Source organism: Lathamus discolor, chromosome 12 (genome assembly GCF_037157495.1).
Source record: "Lathamus discolor isolate bLatDis1 chromosome 12, bLatDis1.hap1, whole genome shotgun sequence".
Lineage (NCBI taxonomy): Eukaryota > Metazoa > Chordata > Aves > Psittaciformes > Psittacidae > Lathamus > Lathamus discolor.
In genome coordinates this window covers 10,242,814-10,266,488 of record NC_088895.1, presented here as the reverse complement: position 1 = coordinate 10,266,488, position 23,675 = coordinate 10,242,814, and the positions used below count along the sequence as shown (strand labels likewise).

At 37.7% G+C, this 23,675-nt stretch overlaps 1 protein-coding gene and 1 long non-coding RNA gene across 10 annotated transcripts in view; one reads left to right on the top strand and one right to left on the bottom strand.

Moving 5' to 3' along the window:
* Positions 1-23,675, top strand: part of GLT1D1 (glycosyltransferase 1 domain containing 1) — a 52,025-nt gene that overhangs the window by 25,040 nt on the left and 3,310 nt on the right. For 2 of the 7 annotated variants that reach the window (XM_065692538.1, XM_065692539.1), the window contains exons 7-13: positions 4,176-4,271; positions 5,336-5,385; positions 11,760-11,803; positions 13,285-13,405; positions 18,781-18,879; positions 20,412-20,473; positions 20,911-20,991. In XM_065692538.1, the coding sequence (XP_065548610.1) occupies positions 4,176-4,271; positions 5,336-5,385; positions 11,760-11,803; positions 13,285-13,405; positions 18,781-18,879; positions 20,412-20,473; positions 20,911-20,950 (512 nt within the window). In that variant the 3' untranslated portion in view covers positions 20,951-20,991. Of the gene's footprint in view, positions 1-4,175; positions 4,272-5,335; positions 5,386-11,759; positions 11,804-13,284; positions 13,406-18,061; positions 18,398-18,780; positions 18,880-20,411; positions 20,474-20,910; positions 20,992-23,675 lie in introns of those variants that run through there. The other 5 variants (XM_065692542.1, XM_065692537.1, XM_065692540.1 and 2 more) reach the window with 4 other exon arrangements.
* LOC136020899 (uncharacterized) overlaps positions 16,972-23,675 on the bottom strand; it is a 29,785-nt gene continuing 23,081 nt past the window's right edge. For 2 of the 3 annotated variants that reach the window (XR_010615555.1, XR_010615553.1), the window contains exon 6: positions 22,644-22,996. This is a non-coding gene — a long non-coding RNA (uncharacterized LOC136020899). Of the gene's footprint in view, positions 18,286-22,643; positions 22,997-23,675 lie in introns of those variants that run through there. The other variant, XR_010615554.1, reaches the window with a different exon arrangement.

The window sequence follows — 23,675 nt, the reverse complement described above, 5'->3', positions numbered from 1 at the left end:
TCCTGAGTATTAATCACATTTTATCTATTCACCAGTATATTTTGTGCCAGGTTCCAATACTGTCAACAAATACATTGGAACAGCACTAGGATACCCTTTTGATCATGTAATTCCTCTCTGAAATTTGACGTGCTAAAGCTACATTGCTGTATGTCAATTCTGAGCAGCATAATACCACCTCTGCTCCATCATGAAAAAGGAGTTGCATGACTGTGGGAGTTCCTTGTCAGTTTTAATCTTCCGCTGTGCCTGTCTCATTTCAGCTCACCTGCAGTTTATTTGTTACCATCCCCATGGTTCTGTATGGCATATCAGGACAGCATAACATCAGGTTGATGAGAGGAATGAGTTTTCATAACCCCATCGATCTCTGTTCTTGTTTTGACCTCTCACATATTGCTAAACAGGTGCCCTGCAGGCTCAAGACTAGCTGTGGCTAATGTGCAGCTGGTTTTTATAGATAAAGCCAATGTAACAAATCAGTCTACAGCCATAGACAAGTACTCACAATGTATGTTTAAAGGAACATCTCTTACCAGCATTAAACAATTGGTTTTGACACTGAAGGAGATGTTGATTACAGTGGCAAGACTTGACTTGCATTTAGTGTGTAGTGATTCTGAAGGATGGCTGGAAAACATGTACCATGCAGTCTTTCTCTTTTTTATAGCCAGTGATTATGTACAAATCTTGCCATTTTGTATTTTCTTTGCAAAGCATGCAGAAGAATGTATGAACTACGAGAAAATTAAGCACAGTGTGGGGTTTAAAATCTCTGCTTTTGTAACACTGACAGAAATAAGAGAAACAGACAGAAGCTGTTTTTTTTGTTACTTGGGTGTTTGCATGTCAAGCAAGATGGAGTCATAGTGAATGTATCAGAAGAACAAATGACTTGATTATGCCATATTAATGTATTTCCATTTCAGAACTGAATCACACAGGGCAGTAGTGTATGAAGTAGCCTATCTGGGAAAGGCAGAATGATAGCAAAAATTCACGTATCAAAAGTCTTGTTTATGCTCTAGGAAAAACTCTTCTCTCGAATATCAGTTTTCATCCAGCTGATGGCTGTAGCTGGTAGAGGCAACTACTGCAGTTATTCTCTTCATATGTTCCCCTTTTCAGTGGTGTGAGGAAAAAGCATACTAAAATGATTGTTCTCTTGTACAAATGACGTGTCTTTTTTTCACAGCAGGTGTGCTAGCAAGGCTTGAGAAAGCAACAGGTCAGGAAACAAGGCATTGTCTTGATGTGTGCATTTAACCATTTTCAGTAAATGAGCTAATAAGATATGCAAGTGCTGCTGAAGTCTGATCTTAAGTAGACAGAGAATGAGTAAACTCCCAGCACTAAACAGTGGCAGTGATGTGCTGGGAAGGCAGTCTTCTCAGGAATGCCTTTATATGCTTCTAAGTGGATTGAGTGGGGAAAGTCTGCCTGCAAAAATGAGCTAGGTGATGACTAAGATGTAAAACATACAATAAAATAAAACCACCTGATTCTTACTTCACTAAATTGGATTGCAAAAGCAAACCTAGCCCTTCTATGATAAGATTTAGAAATGCCATGTAGAATCCAGTCTCTAGAACGGTGTGTCCAGTATCTGCTATTTTGAAGAAAATTACATAGAGTTTTGTGATAAAGTAGTGCTTTGTACAGTTGCATGGAGGGGGTGGTCTGGAGTGAGAGTTCCAGGTTGTGAATGTATTTTTGAAATAACTGTCAGGTGAGTGGACTATTTCCATTAATAAATACTATTTTAGGTAATTTCAGTAGTGAAATAATAGGATTCTTGCTGATGAGATGCCTGGCAGAAGTACCTATAAATGCCACATGAACTGAATGGCAATATCCAAATTACAAAGTACAATTGCCATCTCTGGGGCCAGTTTCTGGTTTCTGTTTTGGGTTAAGGTTTTTGTACAGGGAGCAGAATGGCAGTCTGTACTGCACAGAATTGGTCTCTTAGGGGTTTTCATTGTCGCAACACTTTTAACCCTTATCTAATAAGATGAAAAGACTGAAAGCTGTAAGACAGAAACAAAACGATGTTAAGGGAGAAAAAAGTGTATTTCAGGTGTAGTTAATGTTGATTAGGTGTCCCTGCCTGTAGCAGGACAGTTGGAACTAGATGATCTTTAAGGTCCCTTACAACCCAAACCTGTTTATGATTTTGTGATTCTATGGTTAGGGTACTGTCATATTGAGAGCGCAGTTAATTCTATAATCTGTATGAGAACAGGGAAGACCTGTTTTCTCACTCACTTTCTGACTAACTTTTCAGTGCTAACTGTAAGGTTGTTCCAAAATAGCCAGAGCAGAATGTTGATAGGTGGGAGTTCATTGCGTAAAATGAATATTTGTGCCATATGGGTAGATAAAATGTGATCTGAATTTCTATGACACTTTCTAGTAATTTGTTTTGTCTGATTTATGTTGTAAATTGAAACCAGTGCCCCATGTCTTAAAAACAAACTGTTAATGGTCCATTGCACCAGAAGAATGGCTTTTTTAATCCAGATATTTGTGTATTAGAAATTACAAATTATTTCTTGGTCCGATAGCCAGAAAAATATTACTCACCATGTCTGCTGCAGCCACTCTCGACAACTCAAGCTGTTTAAGTTAAATGAAATAGACTCAATAATGAACCCTGTGACAGGGAGCATTTAGAAGTCCCTGAAATGAATTTTCATTCTAAAAGCAGTAACATTTGAGTATGTAATGAGTCTTTTGATCCTCCCTCTCCCACAAAATACAGGTTTGATGCAGAACTCCTGTTAATCCAATTCCTTGACGTGAGGGGAGATATTCCTGGCATGTGTCTTCCAGGGCCTGACCCTGCCTTTAAGTTACACAACACCATAAGGAAACGTGAGCTGCTACCAAGTTTGAGTGATCTTAAATTACAAACTGCATCAGTTCGGTGATGCTGTGTAAGCAGCTGAGTTAGGGAGCTTTGCAGCGTTCAGCAGCAGCAGATCACTGTGCCACGGAGGCTGTCCTTGCTGCCTTCCTGGTAATCATAAATCTCACAGACGGTCATTCTGACCATACAGCATAGCCCTCCTTATACCTATGTGACATAGCCCTGTGTGCGACCCATGCATTAATGTCCCACAAACAGCCTGCTGCTGATGAGCAGCAGTTTGCTGCTCCTTGTTGAACTGCCTAATGTTAGATAATAAGTGTCATCTATCCTTGCCATGAGCTCAATAAATAGGTGAACTGAAGGACAGCAAACTGATTTGTGCAGTACAGTAAATCAAATATGAACATTCCAACCTTCTAATGTGTATTAAATTATGTTGTTGTTATGTGTGTTCATTCAGCAATTTGTGGATTATGTTGTTTTATTATAAACACATTTTATAAGTTCATCACATAGTGACCCTTCTCCAGAAGTGTGTTCTGAATTAATTGTGCTGTCATAGAGCCCATGGCAACTGCAATATTGTACATCAGACCTTCTTTTTCTAATATAGCCTACAAAATTACTTTTGTGGGTTGTTGCTGTGTATTTACAGGATTTTTAATGTTAAAAACTTGCATGTTGACTTTTTTTCCCCAAAAAAAATCATTTTTCATTTGTGTTTCTTAGCAATGAGGTTAGTGTAAATGCTTTTCAATAATGTAACTTACAGTTAACTATTCTGTAGCAGTGCTGGCATATTAGGGATAGATACCTATGGGACATTTACCTGATCTTCTATAATAAAAGGTGTCAGATTAAGAGCTCTAATCCCTGCAGCCATTGATTAACTAAACCTCACAATATCCTTGAAATAGGTGGTGAGTTATTATATGGATGCAGTTTTATGCTTCTTACGGGTAGAAATACTGAGAAACACATGGATTTGTATGGTTGCCTTGTCAGTCAAAGCTGGGTTCTGGTGTTCCAGAATAACAGCCATCATTCTTTTTTGTCCAAATCCTGCACATTGCCTCTGGAAGTAAACTCATGTGCCCTGTCAAATGATGCGCATGATTAAGTTCTCCACTGAGTTGATCTGAGGATTGATGCAACAGCAAGAACCCGAGGGAATAAGGAAGATTTTTCAGGATCCACCCTATTACTGTTTTTACCACTGTATGTGCTCATTCATGAAACAGTTTGGAGTGTTCAGCTTTTTTTTTATTTACATTTGGACTATTAAATGTATTTGTTGCAGGTATTCCTACAGATACAGGCAGTTTACATGTTTTTCTATTGATATGTGGACTTCGAAGAGTCAAAGACCCTCTGTATTTAGTAGATGTTTTTTCAGGTGGGTACTGGCTATTTGAATACCCTTGTTTTGTTACTGGATTCAGATGTGTTTCTTCTAATGTTTATCAGCTTGGCATAAGTTGTTTTATTCATTGCAGAAAACTTCATAATATATTTGCATTTTAAAAAAGAAATGCTCATGTAACCATTGATGTGTTCAACACATTATTTCTGTAGTGCGTCTTTTCCAGCCTGCTGGGAGTAACAAAGCATCAAAATCAAAGCAATGTTTGATGATTGTACTTGCTGGAAAAACGGGTTTGCTGTTACATATAATATTAATGGAAAACAAAAGATGAGTTCACCTCCTTCAAAATAACTTCTTTATCTTCCTGTCACATGGCTGTTACACTGATTTGCATGTCTGCTAATTAGTATCACTGAAGTTACAAGCAAATTTTACCACCCATCGTTATGACTCCACACTGTAAATTAGGCTGGCGTTTTCTCATAGTCACATAGATGAATGTTTTGCCAGGTTCTGTTTGTCTGTAAAAGGTTCAGGTTTTCCAAGTTGGAAATTCAGCCTCCACTATTCAGCTTACTTTTATAAGCCTTTATCACCTTGTGACACTTACTTAGTAACAGATTATGGTTTATTAAAGTAATTGGATTTGTTCTATTCTGGTATTGAAAAAGCAGCAGATTTCTCTCGTGCATATATCTGAGTATTAATTGCAGTGGTTGGAGTTGCTTCTACATGTACCTTTACATAGGAGAAAATTCAAATAATTTTGTCTCGGCAGCCACAGCCACTGCATTATTTAGAGCATTGTTCTCTTGAGATGATTCAAATTTAATATCTGAGCTTAGTTAAATAACCCTTGAATCATAAGAGATTGCATGAGGTAGAAATGCTAAATACTAACTTTCTGACATGCTAATCGTTGGAATTCTGAGGAGTAATATGAAGGCTGAGTGTGAGCGTGGCACACATTCAGCCTTTTAAGGAGTAATACAATATTTGCCTAATTCTTCTTTATTCATGCAGCTGTTTGCATTGATTTCAGAGAATTAAAAATTAATATTTTTTGATTAATAAAAAAATTTCTCCTGGTTTAGATTGGCACAGAAAGGAACCCAGCATCCATCTGGGCATAATTGGACCTGCGGTAAGTTGTTGTAATTTTTATTTAGTTGTATTTTTATCCCTAAATGCCTGTTTACTCACATCTGAGGTACTGCAATAATTCTTTCCAAACCGCAGTAATTCTTTCCAAACTGAACCTGAGGCAGAGATAAGAAAGTACAAACCTAGCACTTGTTGTAAAAGCTATTCACAACAGGTCTAAACTATGGAAATGGAAGAAATTCCAGTGCTTGGACTTGCCAAGTTCAGAGTTCATCTGTCAGCTAATAGGCTCCCTCACTCAGCATCTGCATTGCAAAAGGGAAAGCAGCCAAGAGGAGTTTTCTAAGAGGATGTGCACTGAGGTAGCCCAACTCCATGCAGGTAGGTTTTTATTAATGCAGACTGTTACCAGGAGCTCTAAAAGAGTTTACAGCAGGTGTAGATTTCATTTACATACACTGATTTTATTTTTTGTTTGTTTAGAAGGCTTGGGCTAATTTTGTAAAAAAGCATTTGCAGCTGGATTACTACAGTCTTATGTCTAGCTCACGCATGCGACTTGATAATGCCATTAGTCTATTATGGTCTCTTAGAACAAAACGTTTCATGTTCCATTTGACTATAGAAAGAACTTTCGTAGATAAAAAGTATCAAAATATTTGGATTCTAATACTGGTGTGGGTTTATATACCTGTGGGATAGTACAAAATTGTTTTGTGTATCAGTACGAAAAACATGAACTCTTTCAAATAAAATAATAGGCTTATTTCAATATGAATAATTTATAAATGAGCCTATCAAATATTTTGAAAGGCAACAGTTGTCATCTAGAAGATTTTTTAGCAGGTATTGTTAATGAGGAATTTTAATACTCTGAAGGTGCTATCAGATGCTCATTATCCCTGTTCTTACATCTTTTGTTCATGTGGAGGATTGCATCTTTGTTCCGTCCCATTTAGATTTTGATGGCATTTCTGGTAGTATCAATTTGTACACAGTTAACAGTTGTCAGCAGGTGCAAAATGATCTTAGCTTTCTGTCTGACACCAGAGAGCAAGAAAAGAGCTTGGGCTGACAAATAAAATTGGTGAAGTCTGTTTCACAATTAGAACCTGAGTGCATTAAGGCCTGGGATACGGATACCTGAAAGGGAAGGTGGTGCTGACTGAAATAAATAAAATCAGAAACTGAGTTGTTCTTGTATATTCACATCTCAGATTAAGCTTAGAGTTGGTATCATTCCTTCAAATGAATTGTATGTATTTTAGTAGAAGTGCTGGCCAATATTAACGTGAGACTTCGTTTTTTCCCAGTAAGTCATAGAGATCCTGTTTAACAAATCAAGAATTTACAAATTCTAATTCTCTCTTTTCACGGTCGGTCAGTTAAGTGGCAGCTCCTCTGTGATTGTGAACTCCCTTTAGATAGAACACACAGTTGGGTTGCTGCCTCAAAATGCTGTCATGAATTTCTCAGCAATAGTTTGCTTTTCGTGAAGCACTAGTGCCTAAAAGGGTTTAAAATGATGACTATCCCAGTCATTATTATGAATTAATCTGTAAATTGGTGAGGGAGAGGAGGAAAGATGCCTAAGAGCCACCAAAGTGCTTCTAATTCTGTGCAAAATCACGTTCATTCCCACAGCTTCCCATAGCCTGGCACAGGGACCAGGTGGAGCTGCAGGGAGGCTGTCCTACTGTTTCTGCTTCTAGTATGTTGCCTGTGCCAAGGGAGCATACTTTAAACTAAGAAAACTAATGGCAGGACTTCTCAAAAGAAGTATACGTGTACTAAATATATAAGCCATAGCAGAAGTCTTGAGAAGGCAGCCTGTAGCCTTAATTTAATCAGTGGAAAGGTATGAGTAGGCAGCAGTGTCATACCAAACAAACTCTAGCTGATGCTAAAAGGGTACTAAAAGCTTCCCTGTTGCATCTGGGTAATGTGTTCATGTCCCTCTAAATCTCCTCTCTGATTCATCTTCACATGAGCCTGTAAACTTGTAGGCAGTCTGGTTTTTGTACAAAAATAAATAGAATCTGAATTGGCAAATAAGAACTATTTTTCTATTTTCTCATTCAGTTTTGTTCTTTGTATATTTTGGGACATAGGTTTTTCTTTTTAAAAGCTGGTTTTTGCATTTTTGTCCGCATTTTTTTTTTTCCATGCTAAAACGCAAGATGATGTGGAAGTGAACTGGTGTGGAAGGCAAATCTAGAGCAGGTGTAATGAAGCTGTGCTTTAAATCAAAAGATGCACTTGCAGCCTCCAGTGAGGATTTTAAACATTTTAGTCGTCTTTTTACATTTGCTTCACTTCTTCATAAGCTAACATCTTTACAGTAAGCTATCAGAAATAACCCTGTAGCAGTGCATAGGACTGAACCTCCTCAGAACAGTTTATAACATATTTCTGCCATAGTACTAAAATATTGCTAAAGGACAAAAATAAATCTCAGCTCTGTTGGTATTTATCTGTACTCTTCTTATTCATGTTGCTACTCAAATGCAAAATCTAAATATATCAGTACCATTATCTGTGAAGCAAGTCACGTTTATTGTGGATATGAAAGAAACACACATTAAGATTATAATAATTAAGAATATAAAGAACAAAGGCACACACACTATTCTGTGCTTTGCTTCCGTAAGATTATAGCCTTTCAGTGCATTTACCATGCACAGTTGTCACAAATGGTGCAATCTAAATCATGTTGCAGGATTGGCTCCTGTATGGTGTAAAATTTTTAGCATTTTTCTTCACTTCCAGTTTTCTTTTTGTTCATTTCTATAATGAAATTCAAAACAGTGGCTAATTTTCAGCAGCTCCATATTCCAAGAATAGAATCGGATGAAACCTTAAAAGGCCACAAAACTTACCTTCAGCATGCAACCTCTGGAAAGGCCACTTTGTTTGTAATTCTTAAGCATTCTTGTGGACAGTACAGAATATTGCTATGTTTGTGATGATACTGTATTCCATTGACAGCTATTCTACCTCTGTCCAACTTCTTTTCATACCTACTGAGACAGTTTTAGTTGAGTAACTTGCCTCCACAGATGGTGGGACCTGTCCAATGATGTAGACTATCTCTTCATACTGGATCGGTGTTACCTACTGTTTTGTGGGCTAGTTCTAAAACGAACCAGCTGTTGACACAACTTACCTAAGCAACTAGAGAAGTCTGATAATAACCTGCTCCAGAATATCCTAGAGCACAATAACTGGGAAAACCAGCTAGGAGACAAAGATACGATTTCAAATTCTTTAGCCTGCTGAGGACTATGAAATTCTGCCAGGTACATCCTGCCTTAAGTGTCCTACTCACAGATGTTTTTAGAGGTAAGATGACAACTCTTCTAACCCTTAGTTTGCTCTTTCTGCAAGAAAAGCTTCCTGAAAATGCCAGGTTTGTTAGAAATGGTGAAATGAGCTGTTCCACTATCTTCAAGAGGTTATGTATTTTTCTTTTAGACCCAAAGTTCTGTTAATTCAGATCCTAGTTCCCAAATTGTTTTGGCTGAATTAAAATTGGGGGGGAAATAAAACAAACCCAGAAGACATTGAATTTCCTTAAGCATTTGGTGTCTGGAAAAGATGATGTAGAATGCTTGAGTTTAGTATGTTTGCAGGGATCTTAGTTTCTGGTGAAATCGCTGCAGCCAGATTGTGTTGCATCGCAGACAATGCTTGTGTTTTCAGTTGTAGGCAAAGCTTGGTCTTGCTGAGCCTATTCAAGTAATTGATCAGATAAAAATTGTAATGTGGTATCACCTGCTGCTGTGAATAAAGTGATTCCTCTCACAGTGATGCTGTCAAAACCTCACAGTCCAGAGTAATTGAGCAAATTCTTCCTATCTGCATTGAATATGGTTGCAGATACAGCTTTTCACTCTTTAGTACTCTGGATGATACTCTGACAGAACTTTAAATGTACTAATACCTATTTTTCCCTTCAAAATCTAGAGTCATCCCAGCATTCTAATGAATATGTGTCTGGACCATTGCTTCTGTCTGAGTTAATTCTTACATGGCAGCAATTTAATATAGTGTGTTTATAGAAGATTTCTTAGATTCTGATAATGGTAGGCTCTGTGCTTATCAGGCACCTTCATCTTTGTGCAGGGTTTGATTTGTGACTTTCTGCACTATCAAACATGTCTCAGATATTTCTTTGCCTGCCAGCAGAGTAGAACTTCTCTAACAGTGTATCTGGTCCTGCTAGGTATGGTTTCTTGCCATATGCCTACTCACCTTTCCATGTGTCAATCTACCTCATCTGTTCCGATATTGGTACAATGCAAGTTGCTTTCCTCTGATCTCTGCTAAACTGATGAAATTTGCAGCTCCTTAAAGGCTCTTCCTCTGGATGCATGGTATCTTAACAAAAGTTGATAGGTAGCTGATGATCATATCCACCTGCTACGTGGGCAAGTAATAACATAAAATGTGCCCACAAGCACCCTACCTGTAGAAGAACTGGATCATGGGGACATTTTGGGTGGAAGTAATGTTCTTTTAGTTCCAGTACCTTTTTCTGAGACTATGCTAAGTTCCTAGGCATCCTGCCATAGTGTGTTGGCTTTGGAAGCATTCACATCTTTTAAGTGCATTTCCAACTTACTGAACAGCTTATGTTGCATCTAATTTCTGTTATATTGAGCCTGTGGTTAGATAACTGTGCCCCCTCAAGTTCCTAAATGTAGCTCAGGGGATCACTTCTCTGAAGTCATTGCTACACCCATCCTGAAAGTAATACTTTATCTGAATTCTCATATTCAGGCCAGGTTTCTTGGAATATTTACCTACAGAAGAATACAGCTTAAAGGACTGTTCTGTGTATGATGCCGATGGCAATTTCTTGGCTTCCACTGAAGTAGTGGGATAGAAATTAGTATCTTGTAATATTAATATCACAGGCTGTAGTTTTCCTTGTCCTTTTAAAGGTAGAAGAGCAAAGGACCACTGCTCATTATATCACTTGCAAGTATTCCATTGATTTTAATGGAAACAGAGTATAGGTTCTCATGAGAGGACCTCAGCATCACAATAGCACTTTGGGGAAAACGCTGAAAAGGTATTTGTAATCAATTGTGAAGTTCAATGTGAAATACCCAAGGAACCTGTGACATGACATCCTGGTTTAGTGGACAGATCTGTATCATGCCCTGTCATCAGTATCAGCTAAGAGCACTTGATTTTCTCCCCTGCTGTTACTAAAACTACTTTCCTAAGTAGTAATGGAGGCCTTTTATTTCTTGCATTCCTTAGTACAAGAGTGATTCACTTGAATCGTTTCATTTATAAAGCCTTGTTTTCATGAAATAATTGATCTTGTGTTCAAAAACCACAATCATCGTTATAACAAATTCTGACTTTTTCCAAAAGTTTTCTAAAATGCTTTGATAGTGTTCTTTATATTAGAATGTGAAAAAAAAAAAACAAAAGAAAATGTAAGCATGCATTAAAAACCCCAAGCCGTTCTTCCCAGTACTTACAACTGCTGCATGCTGCGTAAGCTATCATAAATTAATCTAATATAGTCAGCCTTAAAAGTAAAAAAAAAAATCTAGTTCTGTTCTTCATGTCTGGTTAAGGGTTTTCAGCTTCCGTTTATTTCTTTTAATCATGCTCAATGATAATAGCAGCCATAGCTAAGCTTTGCACATAAACTGCTGGAGTTAATTGCTCAGCTTAGACAACATTTTAATAACTCTGGCATACCTTCATGCTAGACTGTATGTTAGAGTTTTGTGCTTGTGAATTTTCAAACAAACAGTTCTGTCGGTGCATAACATCTCTCTGCCTGTCTCACAGTTTATATGTGGATTGCTTCCTGTATTAACTAAAGCCTGAAAAATTCCTGTTCTTCCTCGCATTGCTTACTCCATACATAAAGTGACAAAGAACTGCTTACACATCAGTGCATTGTTCCTCACTGAGACAGTAAGTTGTCAAATCGGTCATTTGAGTCATGTTAGCCTTAGCGGAGTCATCTGAAAACAGTCATTCATGTTAAACAGATCTAGCACTAATTAGAACCTGCAGCCAGAGAGATGTCAGGGGAGAAGAAAGGGAACCTCCTCTTCTGACAGCAGCCCAGAGCTATGCTGCATTAGAGGAGTCATTTAAAGGTTTAGAGTGGAGTAGTCAATGCATGCTCTGCTATGCTGTGCACTCACCCCCCTAGCTGGGTATTCTGAGAGTCAATCACTCACAAGGGTGCTTGTCTGAAGAGTCAAATGTAACCACCAAGTTACAGATCCGTGGTAGGATTTCAAAGCTCAGCACATTCATGTCTTTAACTATTTCAGTAAAAAATGTGCTAAAATTTATTTTTCTTTCCTGGGCATTTCAAACATACGCTGTAGTGCTAAAGCAGTGCCATATACCTTTGTGTGTATTCTTTCCTAGGTTGATCCACTTTTTACCAGTGAAGTTAAGGAAAAAGTTAAAAGGTAAGAAGTTAATGCTAAGCCTTCTGTCTGCTCCAAATTAAGGCACTTGGCTGACTAGCTTTTTTAATCATGTGCTTAAATGCTCTTTCATAAATGCAAATGAACATACATGCACAACTCTGTATGGCTAATGAATGTGTTCTAATTTCTTGGCATGTAATGTTCTCACAGTCGATATTCCATACATTTTAAATTTTAGAATAACCAGTAGATCTCATGCTTTGTATTAAATCACATGTGGTTTAGTGATTTATACTTGTTATGCTTTTGAGTCTTCTCATTTCTTTCATCCTGGCTTCTGCAAGATTTTGCATGCTTGCTGGTGGGTGAATGAGTAGCCAGACAAGAGAACCCTGTACAGCTTTTACTCTGTCCCTAGTTTATATGCTTCCTGATTGAAGGATATAAATGTTAGAGAAATCAGATCTTTGTGTGTGTCTGCAGAACTGAGAATTGTCAGAATTGAACAGAACAACCATGTCATATCTGATACTATGTGATAATAAAATCTGTGTAAGATGCGTGGTTTTCAATTCCGTTGAAGCCAGTATAATGATTTTGGTTTTCTATCAGGTTATTCATGGGAAACATGATTCCTGCAATCATGCATTTGTACTCCAGTTGATACAGTTATTTATCTCCATAGAAGCTGGGTGTTAATACACAATCAGAAAAGCAATGCTTAACAAAGTCTGCTTGACAGAGAGCTAGCCTTAATGTCAAAGGCACTTGTGTTTCCATCTGGCTTAGTGATCTCATGTTGAGGTTAATGAGGCAGGAGCAGGCTCATCAAGTGGAGGAGATGCTGGCTTTTCAAACATGATCACCAGTCTTAAAGATCTCATGCACTCTTATCTGGGACTGCACCCAGATAGTTTCCATCTTTTTTAACACTTCACCCTTGATTCAATTGGCCTTGATTAATCAGAGGAAGATGAAACAGTACAAATGTAACCAATCAGAATAGAAAAGTACTTACAATGAAAGAGGAAGCAGAAGAGATCTTTAAGAACCACATTTCATCCCCCAAAACCAACAGCTGAAAAGTCAGCATCTCCTGCAGTTGACCATTCTGATTGTGCTCCATTTCTTAAATAAACTGTGTATAAGTATTTAAGTCTCTGCATGCATCTTTCCTGTATTGCACACATTCTTTAAGGGAAAATCACACCCCTATCCATTGAACTCAGCTGCTTCATTTAAGTACTTAACAGTGGTTAACAGAGCAAGGTGTAATTGAACACTAAAACTCAAGAACAACAGGTGATGAAGTCACTGATAGCAGTGTATACCGTACTGAATTTATAACCACATTTATCAACAGAAAGCTAACCAGAACACGGTGAAGTGGCAAGTGAATCTTAACACCAGAACCAAGCCTGAATTGCTTTGACCACCTTCCATCACTGCCATAAGTTTTAGGAAAAATTGTTAGAGCAGGTTCTTAGCAGGAGTCCTATTTGTGTGCATTTTATTTCTAGGGCACCTGGAGTACACTTATTACAGGAGATGCCCCAAGATGATCTTCATGCTGCTATGAAAAGGTGCTTTGCTGTGGTGAACAGCTCCATTTCAGAGGGGATGTCTGCTGCAATTCTGGAGGTAATTGCATCTTGGCGGTAAGGTTTTTCTGTGAGGTTACAGTGACTCTGAAATCACCTTTTATAACTGGAAATGTGGGTCAACATTTTATGTCCATGTTTCAAAGCTAGTGAACACAAAACTAAAATACCTATTTCTTCAAGTGTTAGTAATTAAGGTTATTTTCTCTTGAGCTGACAAGTTTTTTTGCTTTATTTATTTTTTTTTAAATGACAACGTAATTTTATTAATCCTGTTAAATTAACAAGACAGACCTGAGATAGAACAACCATTCTGATCTACTGGGGTTGTCATTCATTATTCTTGATTCCACATACACTTCCTTATAACGGTGTTAGAACAGACTTTCATTTATTCTCACATCCTTTCAAAAAAGCAGTCTAAGATAAGATCTGTGTTTGGTTATTTAATTCTGAAATGATTAATGAATGAATGACAAGCTCAATTTTTTTGCCATCAGTATTGAAAATTAATAACAGGTTTATTTCATACCTGTCAGAGTAGGGTGCTGCTTAGTATGAAATGCTTCCTAGGAAAAAAATAAATGGAAGTTATTTGGGCAGACACCTTTTACTATTCAATTTTTTTTGGTGACTGCAGAATGTTGGTTTGTGACGGTCTCAGAAGATCATAGAAACTACTACATGATTTGTATTAATGACTCTCCCATTTCTAACAAGTAATCACCTGTTGCATTTCTAGCATGCTTTTCTTCCACGTTTGAAAGTCCTCAGAAGTAAGACCTAAGTGAGCATTGTAAGAATTAACTCATAACTTGGAATTTATCATGGAAGTTGTGTAATGAGGATAAAAACAGCTGGTATGCTTTCAGAAGCATGAGCATGCTAGCTCAGCTGCACATGGGCTACAAGCAAATGAGTTACCAATTGCAGGTGCAAACTGACATCTTGCATTTTAGTAAGGGGAGTTCAGCAGACACGGCATAGGTGTTGTGAGACAACAGCTTCAGTCCCAGCTGAGTCAGGATATTCTACAAGCAAAATCATGTCTTCAGTTAACTACTTGAGAGACTACCTAAAGCTTGCGGGTTTTAGTACTTCAGACCTGTCTGATTTCTTTTGAAGTTACAGGGGTTTTGGTATTGTATGTCTGTTTACTAGACAGTTGTACAGTGGGATTTGATGACATACTTATAAAATACCCTACTGTAGAAGTGTCAGTCTAATAAAGTCAAGTCCCTGCTTGAGATGGCCAGCACTAGGAAGAGCCATCTGTTAAGTTCTTGTTAAATTAATAAGGCAGAAAACTGCATATAAAAAGTCTTCTGGTCCTAGGCTGGAAATAACATCTTGCTTGAATTTGGAAATGCAACTTTCGTTCTCTTGAAAGTTCAAAATTTAACAAGGTCATGAATCTGTAAACAACAGTATTTTAGTATGAGATAAACATATAATAGATAGAAGAGATAAATATATAATCATATCCATTTCAACCTGCCTTAAGGTATGAAATCACTAGAAGCCATAACTAATGACTTTGTCATCTAGTACTGATATCTCGGAGGTTTTGCTGTGACTGATCTATTTTCTGTTTGGCATTTCAAGAAAAGAAAACAAGCATTATAGCAAATATTTAAAATACATCTCCTCCTCAGAAAGCTCAGGAGTTCTGCATGTTCCTGGGCATGTGATGGTGAAAAAGGCACTACTACTGGAAAAGTTTGTATGTTCTCTATATAGTTGGTAAGAACAAGATTGAGATCCCAGCACCATTTCATTGGAGTACTTTTCCTGTGCTCTAAAGACTGTTCCAACTGTTCTAAAAATTATTAGATTGTTAGGCTTTTACAAAGGAAAAAAAAAAGGCCAATTAAAGAAAATACTTATAGAAAAGGAAGACTTTATTCTGCTGTAGGACAAAATCTGGTCTTAGACGTCATGTGAAGTTCAGGCCTAGTAGTTTGGAATATAAGCTGTAGCACAGTATAAAAATAAATAGAAATGAAGGGATTTTATAGAGCAGTAAAATTGAAGATGGGCCAACAAAAAGATGCGTAGGCTAGGAAGAAGGGAATGAGGGACAGTCCAGACAAAATAGTAAATAAAACCTGTATTTACTCTATAAGCTTTATACTGCTGTTTAGAAATGCTTATTGGATAAACATGCTTCCAAAGCTGAAATTTACATCCTGCGTCCTTCTGAAACAGCATTAAAACACATTTGCAGTCAGAATAATGTAACAAAACAGATGGCCAATGGACTAAATTGTTATTTTATGCTTTTATGTGTGGAACCTAGGTCAGTAAATTATACATATTTTCAACAATGTAAATTATTCTTTTTATTGCTTAAAAATAGACTAAGTATCTAAATTAAATTCTAAGCCACTTCATGCAGTAATTATTTACAGCCCAATCCATTTGTTTAAAGCTAGCTGGTACAAAGGCAGCCCCTCATCTCATGTATTTGGCCATCTGTTCTGTCTTTCAGTAGCTATAATTCATTGGTACCTATGTGTTTTGGGACCTGAAAGCTTCCTTATGAAGCAGTTACCGCCCTCCAACTCTATAAGACAGAACAAATGTCATTCCCTTTAGAGTTCAGAAATTACAGAAAATTAAATATAAACTTTGTGATCAACTTCAATGAATCATCAACTATTTAGCATTCAGAAATAGAAGTGAATGAACATATATCTTGAAGACATCTATTTTAAGTGTGTGCTACAGTCCAATCTAAACTTCACTAGAGCAATACTGTGCCAGCTTATGCAACCACACTGTTAGGTACAGTCCAACACAGAACTGCCTCAGGCCATTCACGCACATACTTGATGTTCACTATGTGCAGAGTGTCCACTATCCACTGACATGCTGAATCCAAACTCCCCTCTGTCTTGCAGGTAAGTGTTCTGGGGGATAGTAGCACTTTCAGCCATCAGCCCTCACGTGGCTGTGCTGTGGTTTTCATGTTTTCTTCCTTTCCTTCTTTCCTTCTCCCTGGTGCGCTTCCCCTTGAATCGCTTGTTTGGAAAGTAGTCAGACCTGAAATACTCTTACAGTTTTGTAAAAGGAGAGATCGGGAGAGGTGAGGAGAAGGCCTTAGGCAGGTGACAGTGACCACTGCCACTGTCGAGCTCTTCATTTTCAGTTCAGACGTTCAGAAAAATGTCTACACTCCCAGGTCACTGAATGTGTATGAATGAGGTCAAGAGCCAGCAGACTGAACACAAGGGTGTTTAAGCCTGTCAACAGAAAGGTCTGAAAAAGAGCTGACTCAGCCATTCTCTTTTGGAAGATGTTGAAGCTTCTGAGCTAACCCTGTGTTAGGGCCGTGGTTGGGTAATTAGAGCCAAAAGCCATGTCCTTGGTCTGCAGACTGAAAACCTGTCAGGCGGAGCGGGGCACCGATCTGTCTCATTTCCTGGGTGAACTTCAAAGTTCTGTGAACTTTACTGATAAGAAGTACATACTGTCATCATATTGTTTTTGCAAATCTACCTATGGAAAACAGATTTGTTTAACAGTGAAGGCAGAGCAAATTACAAAATAATTGCATTTCCTCTCACAAAAAGACTTTTTGATTGTAGTTTTAAAACCCCTGCACCTCAACAACTCTAGACACTTAAATTCAGAAATCTGGCCTGTAGTTTTTATATTTCTCATTTACTTAATCTGGGTTGTGTTCACTTACTTAATTAATCTATTTGTCTGAATTACCTCCAGCTGACCCAGTAGTTTCTGATACGAAGAGTAGAAAAGGTTATTTCATGAAGTGTTGTTATTTTTCATGCTAACTAGTGCAAAGCAGATGTTTGTTCCAGAAGGACTATAGAATTTCTATGTCCAGGGTATATTCATCTGCAGTGGTGATTTAAACAGTGTTTCTCTTAGATACTTTAAGCTGAGACACATTGCTAAGTCTCAGAAGTCTCTCACTGTTCTAAACATAATTGGTTCTATACTTTATCAGCCAGGGTCTTTTTCTCTTCAGTTTTGTCTGAGCTATAAAATCCCACGGTTTTCTCCTTGGAGCTTTGTTTTTCTTACTATGTAGACTGAAGCAAAATTGCTAGCCATCCATGAGTGTAATGACAGTAATTAAAAATGCATTCACTTTGAAGTGACAGGGAATCGGTATGAAACAGATTGAAGGTTTGGGGGAGTGAATTAGTTTCTCGTTTGACACTGTGATAATTGTACAATACGAGTTTTTGCGGTTTTACAGTCAGTGCATCTCAAGACTTCCAAATTCATCAATAGTAATTAAAGTTTCAGATCAGGATATGCATGAGTACCAGAGCTGAATGGCCAGGGTTTGCACACCACTTACTTCAAAATCTAAGCTGTATATTTTAAAGTTGCTAGGCATTAGGGTGCTTGGAAGTGGTTTATTAGCTGTGCTACCTTCTCTGCTCCTGATTCTGCAGGCAACCTGAACTGCTACTGTGTTAAGACCCCACACTTCTTTTCCTTTTTTATGCATATGCATAAATGCACACATACATATGCATACAAATAAATGAATAAACACATCAAGCAACTACCCTATAATTTCTGTGGAATCAAGTCCTGCCTCTTCAGCTGTATTCCTTGGTCTGTGAGGAGTCCCATAGCAATAGCTCTGTAGATAATATGTTTTGAAAGCGTAATGTGTTCTGAAAGCATAACCTTTTCTCTCCTCTCCTTGGTATAGTTCAGTCAGAAGCTGCATCACTGCATACTTCATGCAGTCCCTGAATGCTCGAAGTCCAAGACAGGCTATAGTCACAGATGCTGTCAAAAGAAAAACTCCTTCCACAGTCCCATATGACCCCTAGGAATCAGAACTGAGGAGAAGGAGCCAAGCGATTTCCACGGTCACCTTCACTGTCGTTTTGCTGCCCACCTCTGTCCAGTTCTGCACATGTTACAGAAAATCTTTGGAAAAAAAAAAAAAAAAGTGGTTTAATGGAACAAGGAGCAGATACTTTGTTGGGGAGAAGTGGCTTTTTGTGCTATGAACTAATCTTCTCATCTATGCATAATAACGGTAGGAGTTACTGTGACAGCCTTTCATCTGAACTTTAATTTTATCCTCTTCAAGCCTGTAACATGTCAGGAGCTTCCAGTGGGAAACAAACTGCATACTTTCAGATAGAAAAGCATAAGCAATGAAGCAGCTATTCATTGACTTTCTGGATTGATAATATATTCTAAGTTACAGTACTAGCAAAAGGATAAACAAAATATTTCAGAGAAGTTCCATATAGGAGATCACCTTAGACATGGTAGTTTTCAACTAAAAATCTGGAGAGATGTGAAAGAAAGAAGTTTGGTTTGTTGTTTCTGCCTTTCATTATAAAGTTGTCAGCATTTACATCTCAAAATCCGTGAATCCTAATAAACTGTTGTTTCCTCTTTCTGTTCCTCTAGGCAATGGATTTAAATATTCCAGTGCTGGCAAGGAACATTCCTGGGAATGCAGCAATAATAAAACACAAGGAAACAGGACTGCTATTTTCAAATCCTCAGGTAGGAAAACAATAGGTCCTTAAACCTTTCCCTTCCAAAGCTTAGGTTCATTTTCCACGTTTGTGTTTGGAAACCTGGCTTTTCCTCTCAGCATTTTTTAATCAGATTCTCCTAAAATCCTGGGTTAGACTGCCTTTCTTTGCATTCACTTTGCAGTTCACTAAACTTTGACTAGGTGTCAGCCTTGCTGAATGTTTGCCTTGCCTGTGCTGCTGTACAGCGTGCCATCTGAGTGGCGCACTTCAGGTTTGAAGGTTCCATAAGGCTTCCAACCCTGGAAGAGATGCTGTACTTGTGTCACAGTTCCATTTAAGTAGTAACTGAAATACAGACTCATATTTGACAAGGAGTTTCTAACCAAAAGAACTAAGAGCCTGAAGTTTTAGATAATATATTATCTCTAATTTCTAGCAGTGTTAATATAAAGCACTATTAGGTTCAAGATATTGCTCGATCAGAAAATAATTAATAATTAAAATTAAGTAAAGGGTTAGAATGGAGTTTCTGTGAAGATAAGTGAGAGTAGGGAGAGGGAACCCTACCCATATTTCAATGCTACAAATTTTCATTTCAGTATATTTTCCTGCATTATGGCTTTGCTGTTACACATGTGTTTTTATCCAACTCAAGACTAAAAAAGCCCTGACTAGAATAGTCCATTTGTAAAGCAGAAAATGTATCATATTTATTTACTTTATGGAGTGTGTGTGTGTGTGTGGTTAATGCCTCCTATTAAGTTGTACTTCAGGAAGGCGAATTCTCTCAGTTAATTTTAGGGGCTTTTTAATAGAAAAATGCTATTGTTTGCTTGAGTATTTTGGTTTGGTTTTGTTTTATGGGATATTAAATGCTTCCAATAGCTTCTATGGAGAAAAAAAAAATCGTTAACATCTGAAATTTTTTCCTCTACTTGCAATATCCTTTGGAAATGGGATACTTCCAGGCTAGTGGAGGCTGAGATATAAAGCTATTTCTAAAATCCTTTGTATTCTCTGCAAAAGCCCATTGACTTCCATGTGCTTCTTCAAAACTTGATGGATATATGATCATGTTGAACACACAGACTGATAGCTTGCTTGATACGAATTCTCATACGTTCTGTTGGTTCCCTCAATATGCTGGTTACATTTGGCTTGTAATTCAAATACATTATTCATACCATACCCAATTAGCTTCATCATACATCCTTGTAAGAAGCCTCTTTTGCAATCTCCAAGCGTCCCACATTCCAAGTGTTTCTTTCCAATCCAAGATCAATTAAAAATACGCTATATATTTCCTTACTTGGAGGAAAGTGCAAATTTAAATACAGAAGTAGGCCCAGTGACACCAGTGGCTCTGTACAAATGGCTAAGGCCTTCCTTTTATATCAGAACTAGAGTCACAGGCTGTAAATATGTCTAGAATATTGTAAGCTTAGTTTATGTTAACCCCTTCTGTCTGAGATCCCTTCTCTGCAACATGCTGTAGCAAAGATCAGAAACTCCCCTATTCTGCTTTTTGATCCGCCTTTTGCTGTTATTCTATCTCAGAAGTCCACAGAATCTCTTTTACATGAAGATGGTGACTTGCATTACCATATTTGTACTCATAGGTAAGATTTGTATTGGAATCGCTAATGTTTGTGCAGATAGATAACCTATCTTAGAAAGGAAAGTAATATTCCTGCTTTTCTGTAAAACATCAATTGTATCTCATTTAGTAAAAGCCCTTTTATCCTGTCACTGTTGTCAAATACAGTATAAACTATCAAAGTTTGCAAATGGGTCAGGAAAGTACTTGTTTACAAGGGTAATACTCTTACCTCCACTGCAGGGTTGTTGAAAACTTTCTTGCAGAGATGAGCTCAGAATGCCGATCAGCATCACTCATGATTTTAAAGTAACCATTTATCTCCCCAAACCATATCAAATACAATTTTTAAATCACTGTACATAGTCTATCATGGGTTGAGAGTTATATTAGATCAAAGAAATGTGATTAAGTTAAAACACAGTTTCAAAGTAGATTTCATGTTTTTATTGTTGTAAGAAGGAACAGTTTGCCCATGGCACTTTGGATACTGCCTTAGAAGACTCAGTTGACAACAGGGAGCAGAAAACATATCTTCTGGTAAGAAGTTTTGTGGAGTTTGTTACTCTGATTATTTTGACATCTTAAGTATCTGGTAAAGTATTTTGTGCTACAACCTCAACTGCATCAGGTTAGTTAGGGAAAAACACTTTAATCATATAGGGAGATTACTGCTGTGTTCAGGTGTTTGTGAAAATCTCTCTGCCTTGAAGAATCTGGACCACCAAGGATTAGAAAATATCAAAGAAATTTTCGTTGCTACACAAGTTTAGTGGATCCTGCCTGGTTGTGATGATACAGACTGTATCATAGCTCAGGAGTAGAAAGCACTGCTTATTTTCAAGTCGTTACTGATCTGGGGAGGGAAAGCTTTACAATAAAGTTAGCTTAGATACGAGCAATTGTGTATGGTCTGTGGACTATCTTATCTTTTGAAAGCTAAGTAAGAGGGATATAGAATTACCATTACACAATGAGAATTGTTTTAAATTGTGAATGCTGATAGTTTTCTTCTTTTGCTCTTGCTGAAAGTGAGCATTTGCAGCTTACAGGGAAGCAGGAAATTCTGTGCATGACTGTAGTTATCATTATCCATTTGCATTTATGCTGAGGCTACTTGACTGGAAATAAAGCAAGCTTTGCCAGTCACTTAAGACAATACTTGCATAGAAACAGTTAATGAAGAAGTGAAAGCTATGAAAAGTTTTGTCCTTGATACTACGTCACTACTTTTAAATCATGGTTTGATCCTGCCATTAGTTGAATTTGCAAGTTTATGGAATATTTGACACTGAGTTAATAGGACCCGAAATAAAAAAGTAAGTAATAGATAAGACAGTTATTCAGCATTCTAAGTTTCAAAATTACATGTTCAGCATCTGTAAAAGCTCACAGAAGGTGCTAAATAAACAGAAGGAGGTAAATAAACTTCAAAGCCAGTAAGAGAGGCCAAGCACCAACTAAGTTTGAGAGAGAGTGGGTCCTGGAAAGACTTGTGTTAGCAGAAACAACTTTTGAAGTGGTAAGAGGGAAGCACAGCTCAGCTGAGCACAGGCAACAATGCATTGAATGTACATTACTCTCCTCTGCCAAACGTGGGTCACTGCCATTGCCACCAGTGCTTCAAGCCAGAATATTGCCCAAGTTTTCAGAGCTTTCAACCTTCACACTGAACAGACTAATTTGCAGTTTCTGGCAGTGCCAGCAATCACTGTTTATACTCCCCTAGAAATACTGGCCCATTGCCCTGTGAAGTACACAGATGGGCCAGCTAAGTTCTGAGCTGTGCCCGCCACTGGGTAGATCTGTCGCTATTCTGAATTTACATCTGGCGTTTGCCTTCCCTTGGGTGATTCTCTGTTGTTTAAGAATCATGTTCCTTTATCTGCTGAAGCTGATATGAAATGGTTTAATTGCACAGTTACTTTCATTACATAAATAATATATTAACCATGCATCTTATTTTCATTATGTGGAGCTGCAGTTCCGATGTAGTTCTCATGGTAGTTGAAGGAATAGTCACTCTTTTTTACTCAGTGCACTCACTTTCTAGCCTTATTTCCCAGATACCTGTATATCTGTGTCTCTGCAAAATATTATACAGCATTTCTTTTAGGTACTACATAGAGAAGCTGACATTTTCTTTAAAGGTGGTAGGTCAGTTTACCAGGAAAAAAATGTATTGGGGATGCTGCTGTTGAAAAATGCTTGTGTTTGAAGTGAAGTACTATCCATACAGAGGGCACATGTAGTATCTGTTCTGGAGGCACACAAGATGATCTTCTCTCCTGTTTGTTCTGGGTTGTGGCTAACTACTGAGGTTCAGCTTTTACAGTGTTTTTCTGTCACATGTAAAGTAATAATACTGATTTCTGTATATGAATAAAAGGCTTACTACAAATATAGATGTCCCGCATTAGTAAATTAGCATGCATTATCACCTCCTTCATTCTGGCTGCTGAAGTGCATACCCTTATGTTTGATAATTGGAAAGTCATTGATGAATTTTTCCCCTCTTTCAGCAGGAGTGAAGGTTACTTCACATCTACAACAGATATGAGAATGCACAAAGTTTTGTGCAATATTACTTGCACAAATTCAGCAGAGCAGCTGATAGAGACGTGTTACCACACTGTAAATAGCTTGTGTATCATAAGCTTCTGGAAAAGAAAAATTGAATGTGCAATTTTCTGAAAAAGCTCCAAGTTCTGAATGTCTGCATTCTGCACATGGGAGCTTCAGACTTAGCACAAAACTGCAACTGAAATGCAGGTCAGTTGTACTTAACAGAGTCACCTGACAAATGAAGTTATTGCTTTCTAAAGCTGAGCATCCAAAACAAGCTAAGCCAGTTGTTCAAAGGGTATGAGGCAAAACCCAGATAAGTCATAGTGAATCTTCCCATTGGCTTCCAGTCAGATTGCAAGTGACCTGTAGGTGGTCACATTTGACTAGTAGAAGTAGAGATAAAGCTAAGAAGTCCTTATTCTCTGCTTCCTGGTGTTTTTCCATTTGCTTTTTCTCCCTTCTGCAGTTTCTCAACTTTATGCTTTGGAGTCAGTTTGGCATTTTCCTGAAATTATCTCTAGCACTAAATATTGTAACTGTGAATAAGGATCTAATTTCTTCTATCATTTACATGTTTCCAAGTTTTTGTCCTCTATATCCACATTTTAAAAGAATGCTAATAGGAGTACCTGTCAAGAAATGTTACATTGCTGCTT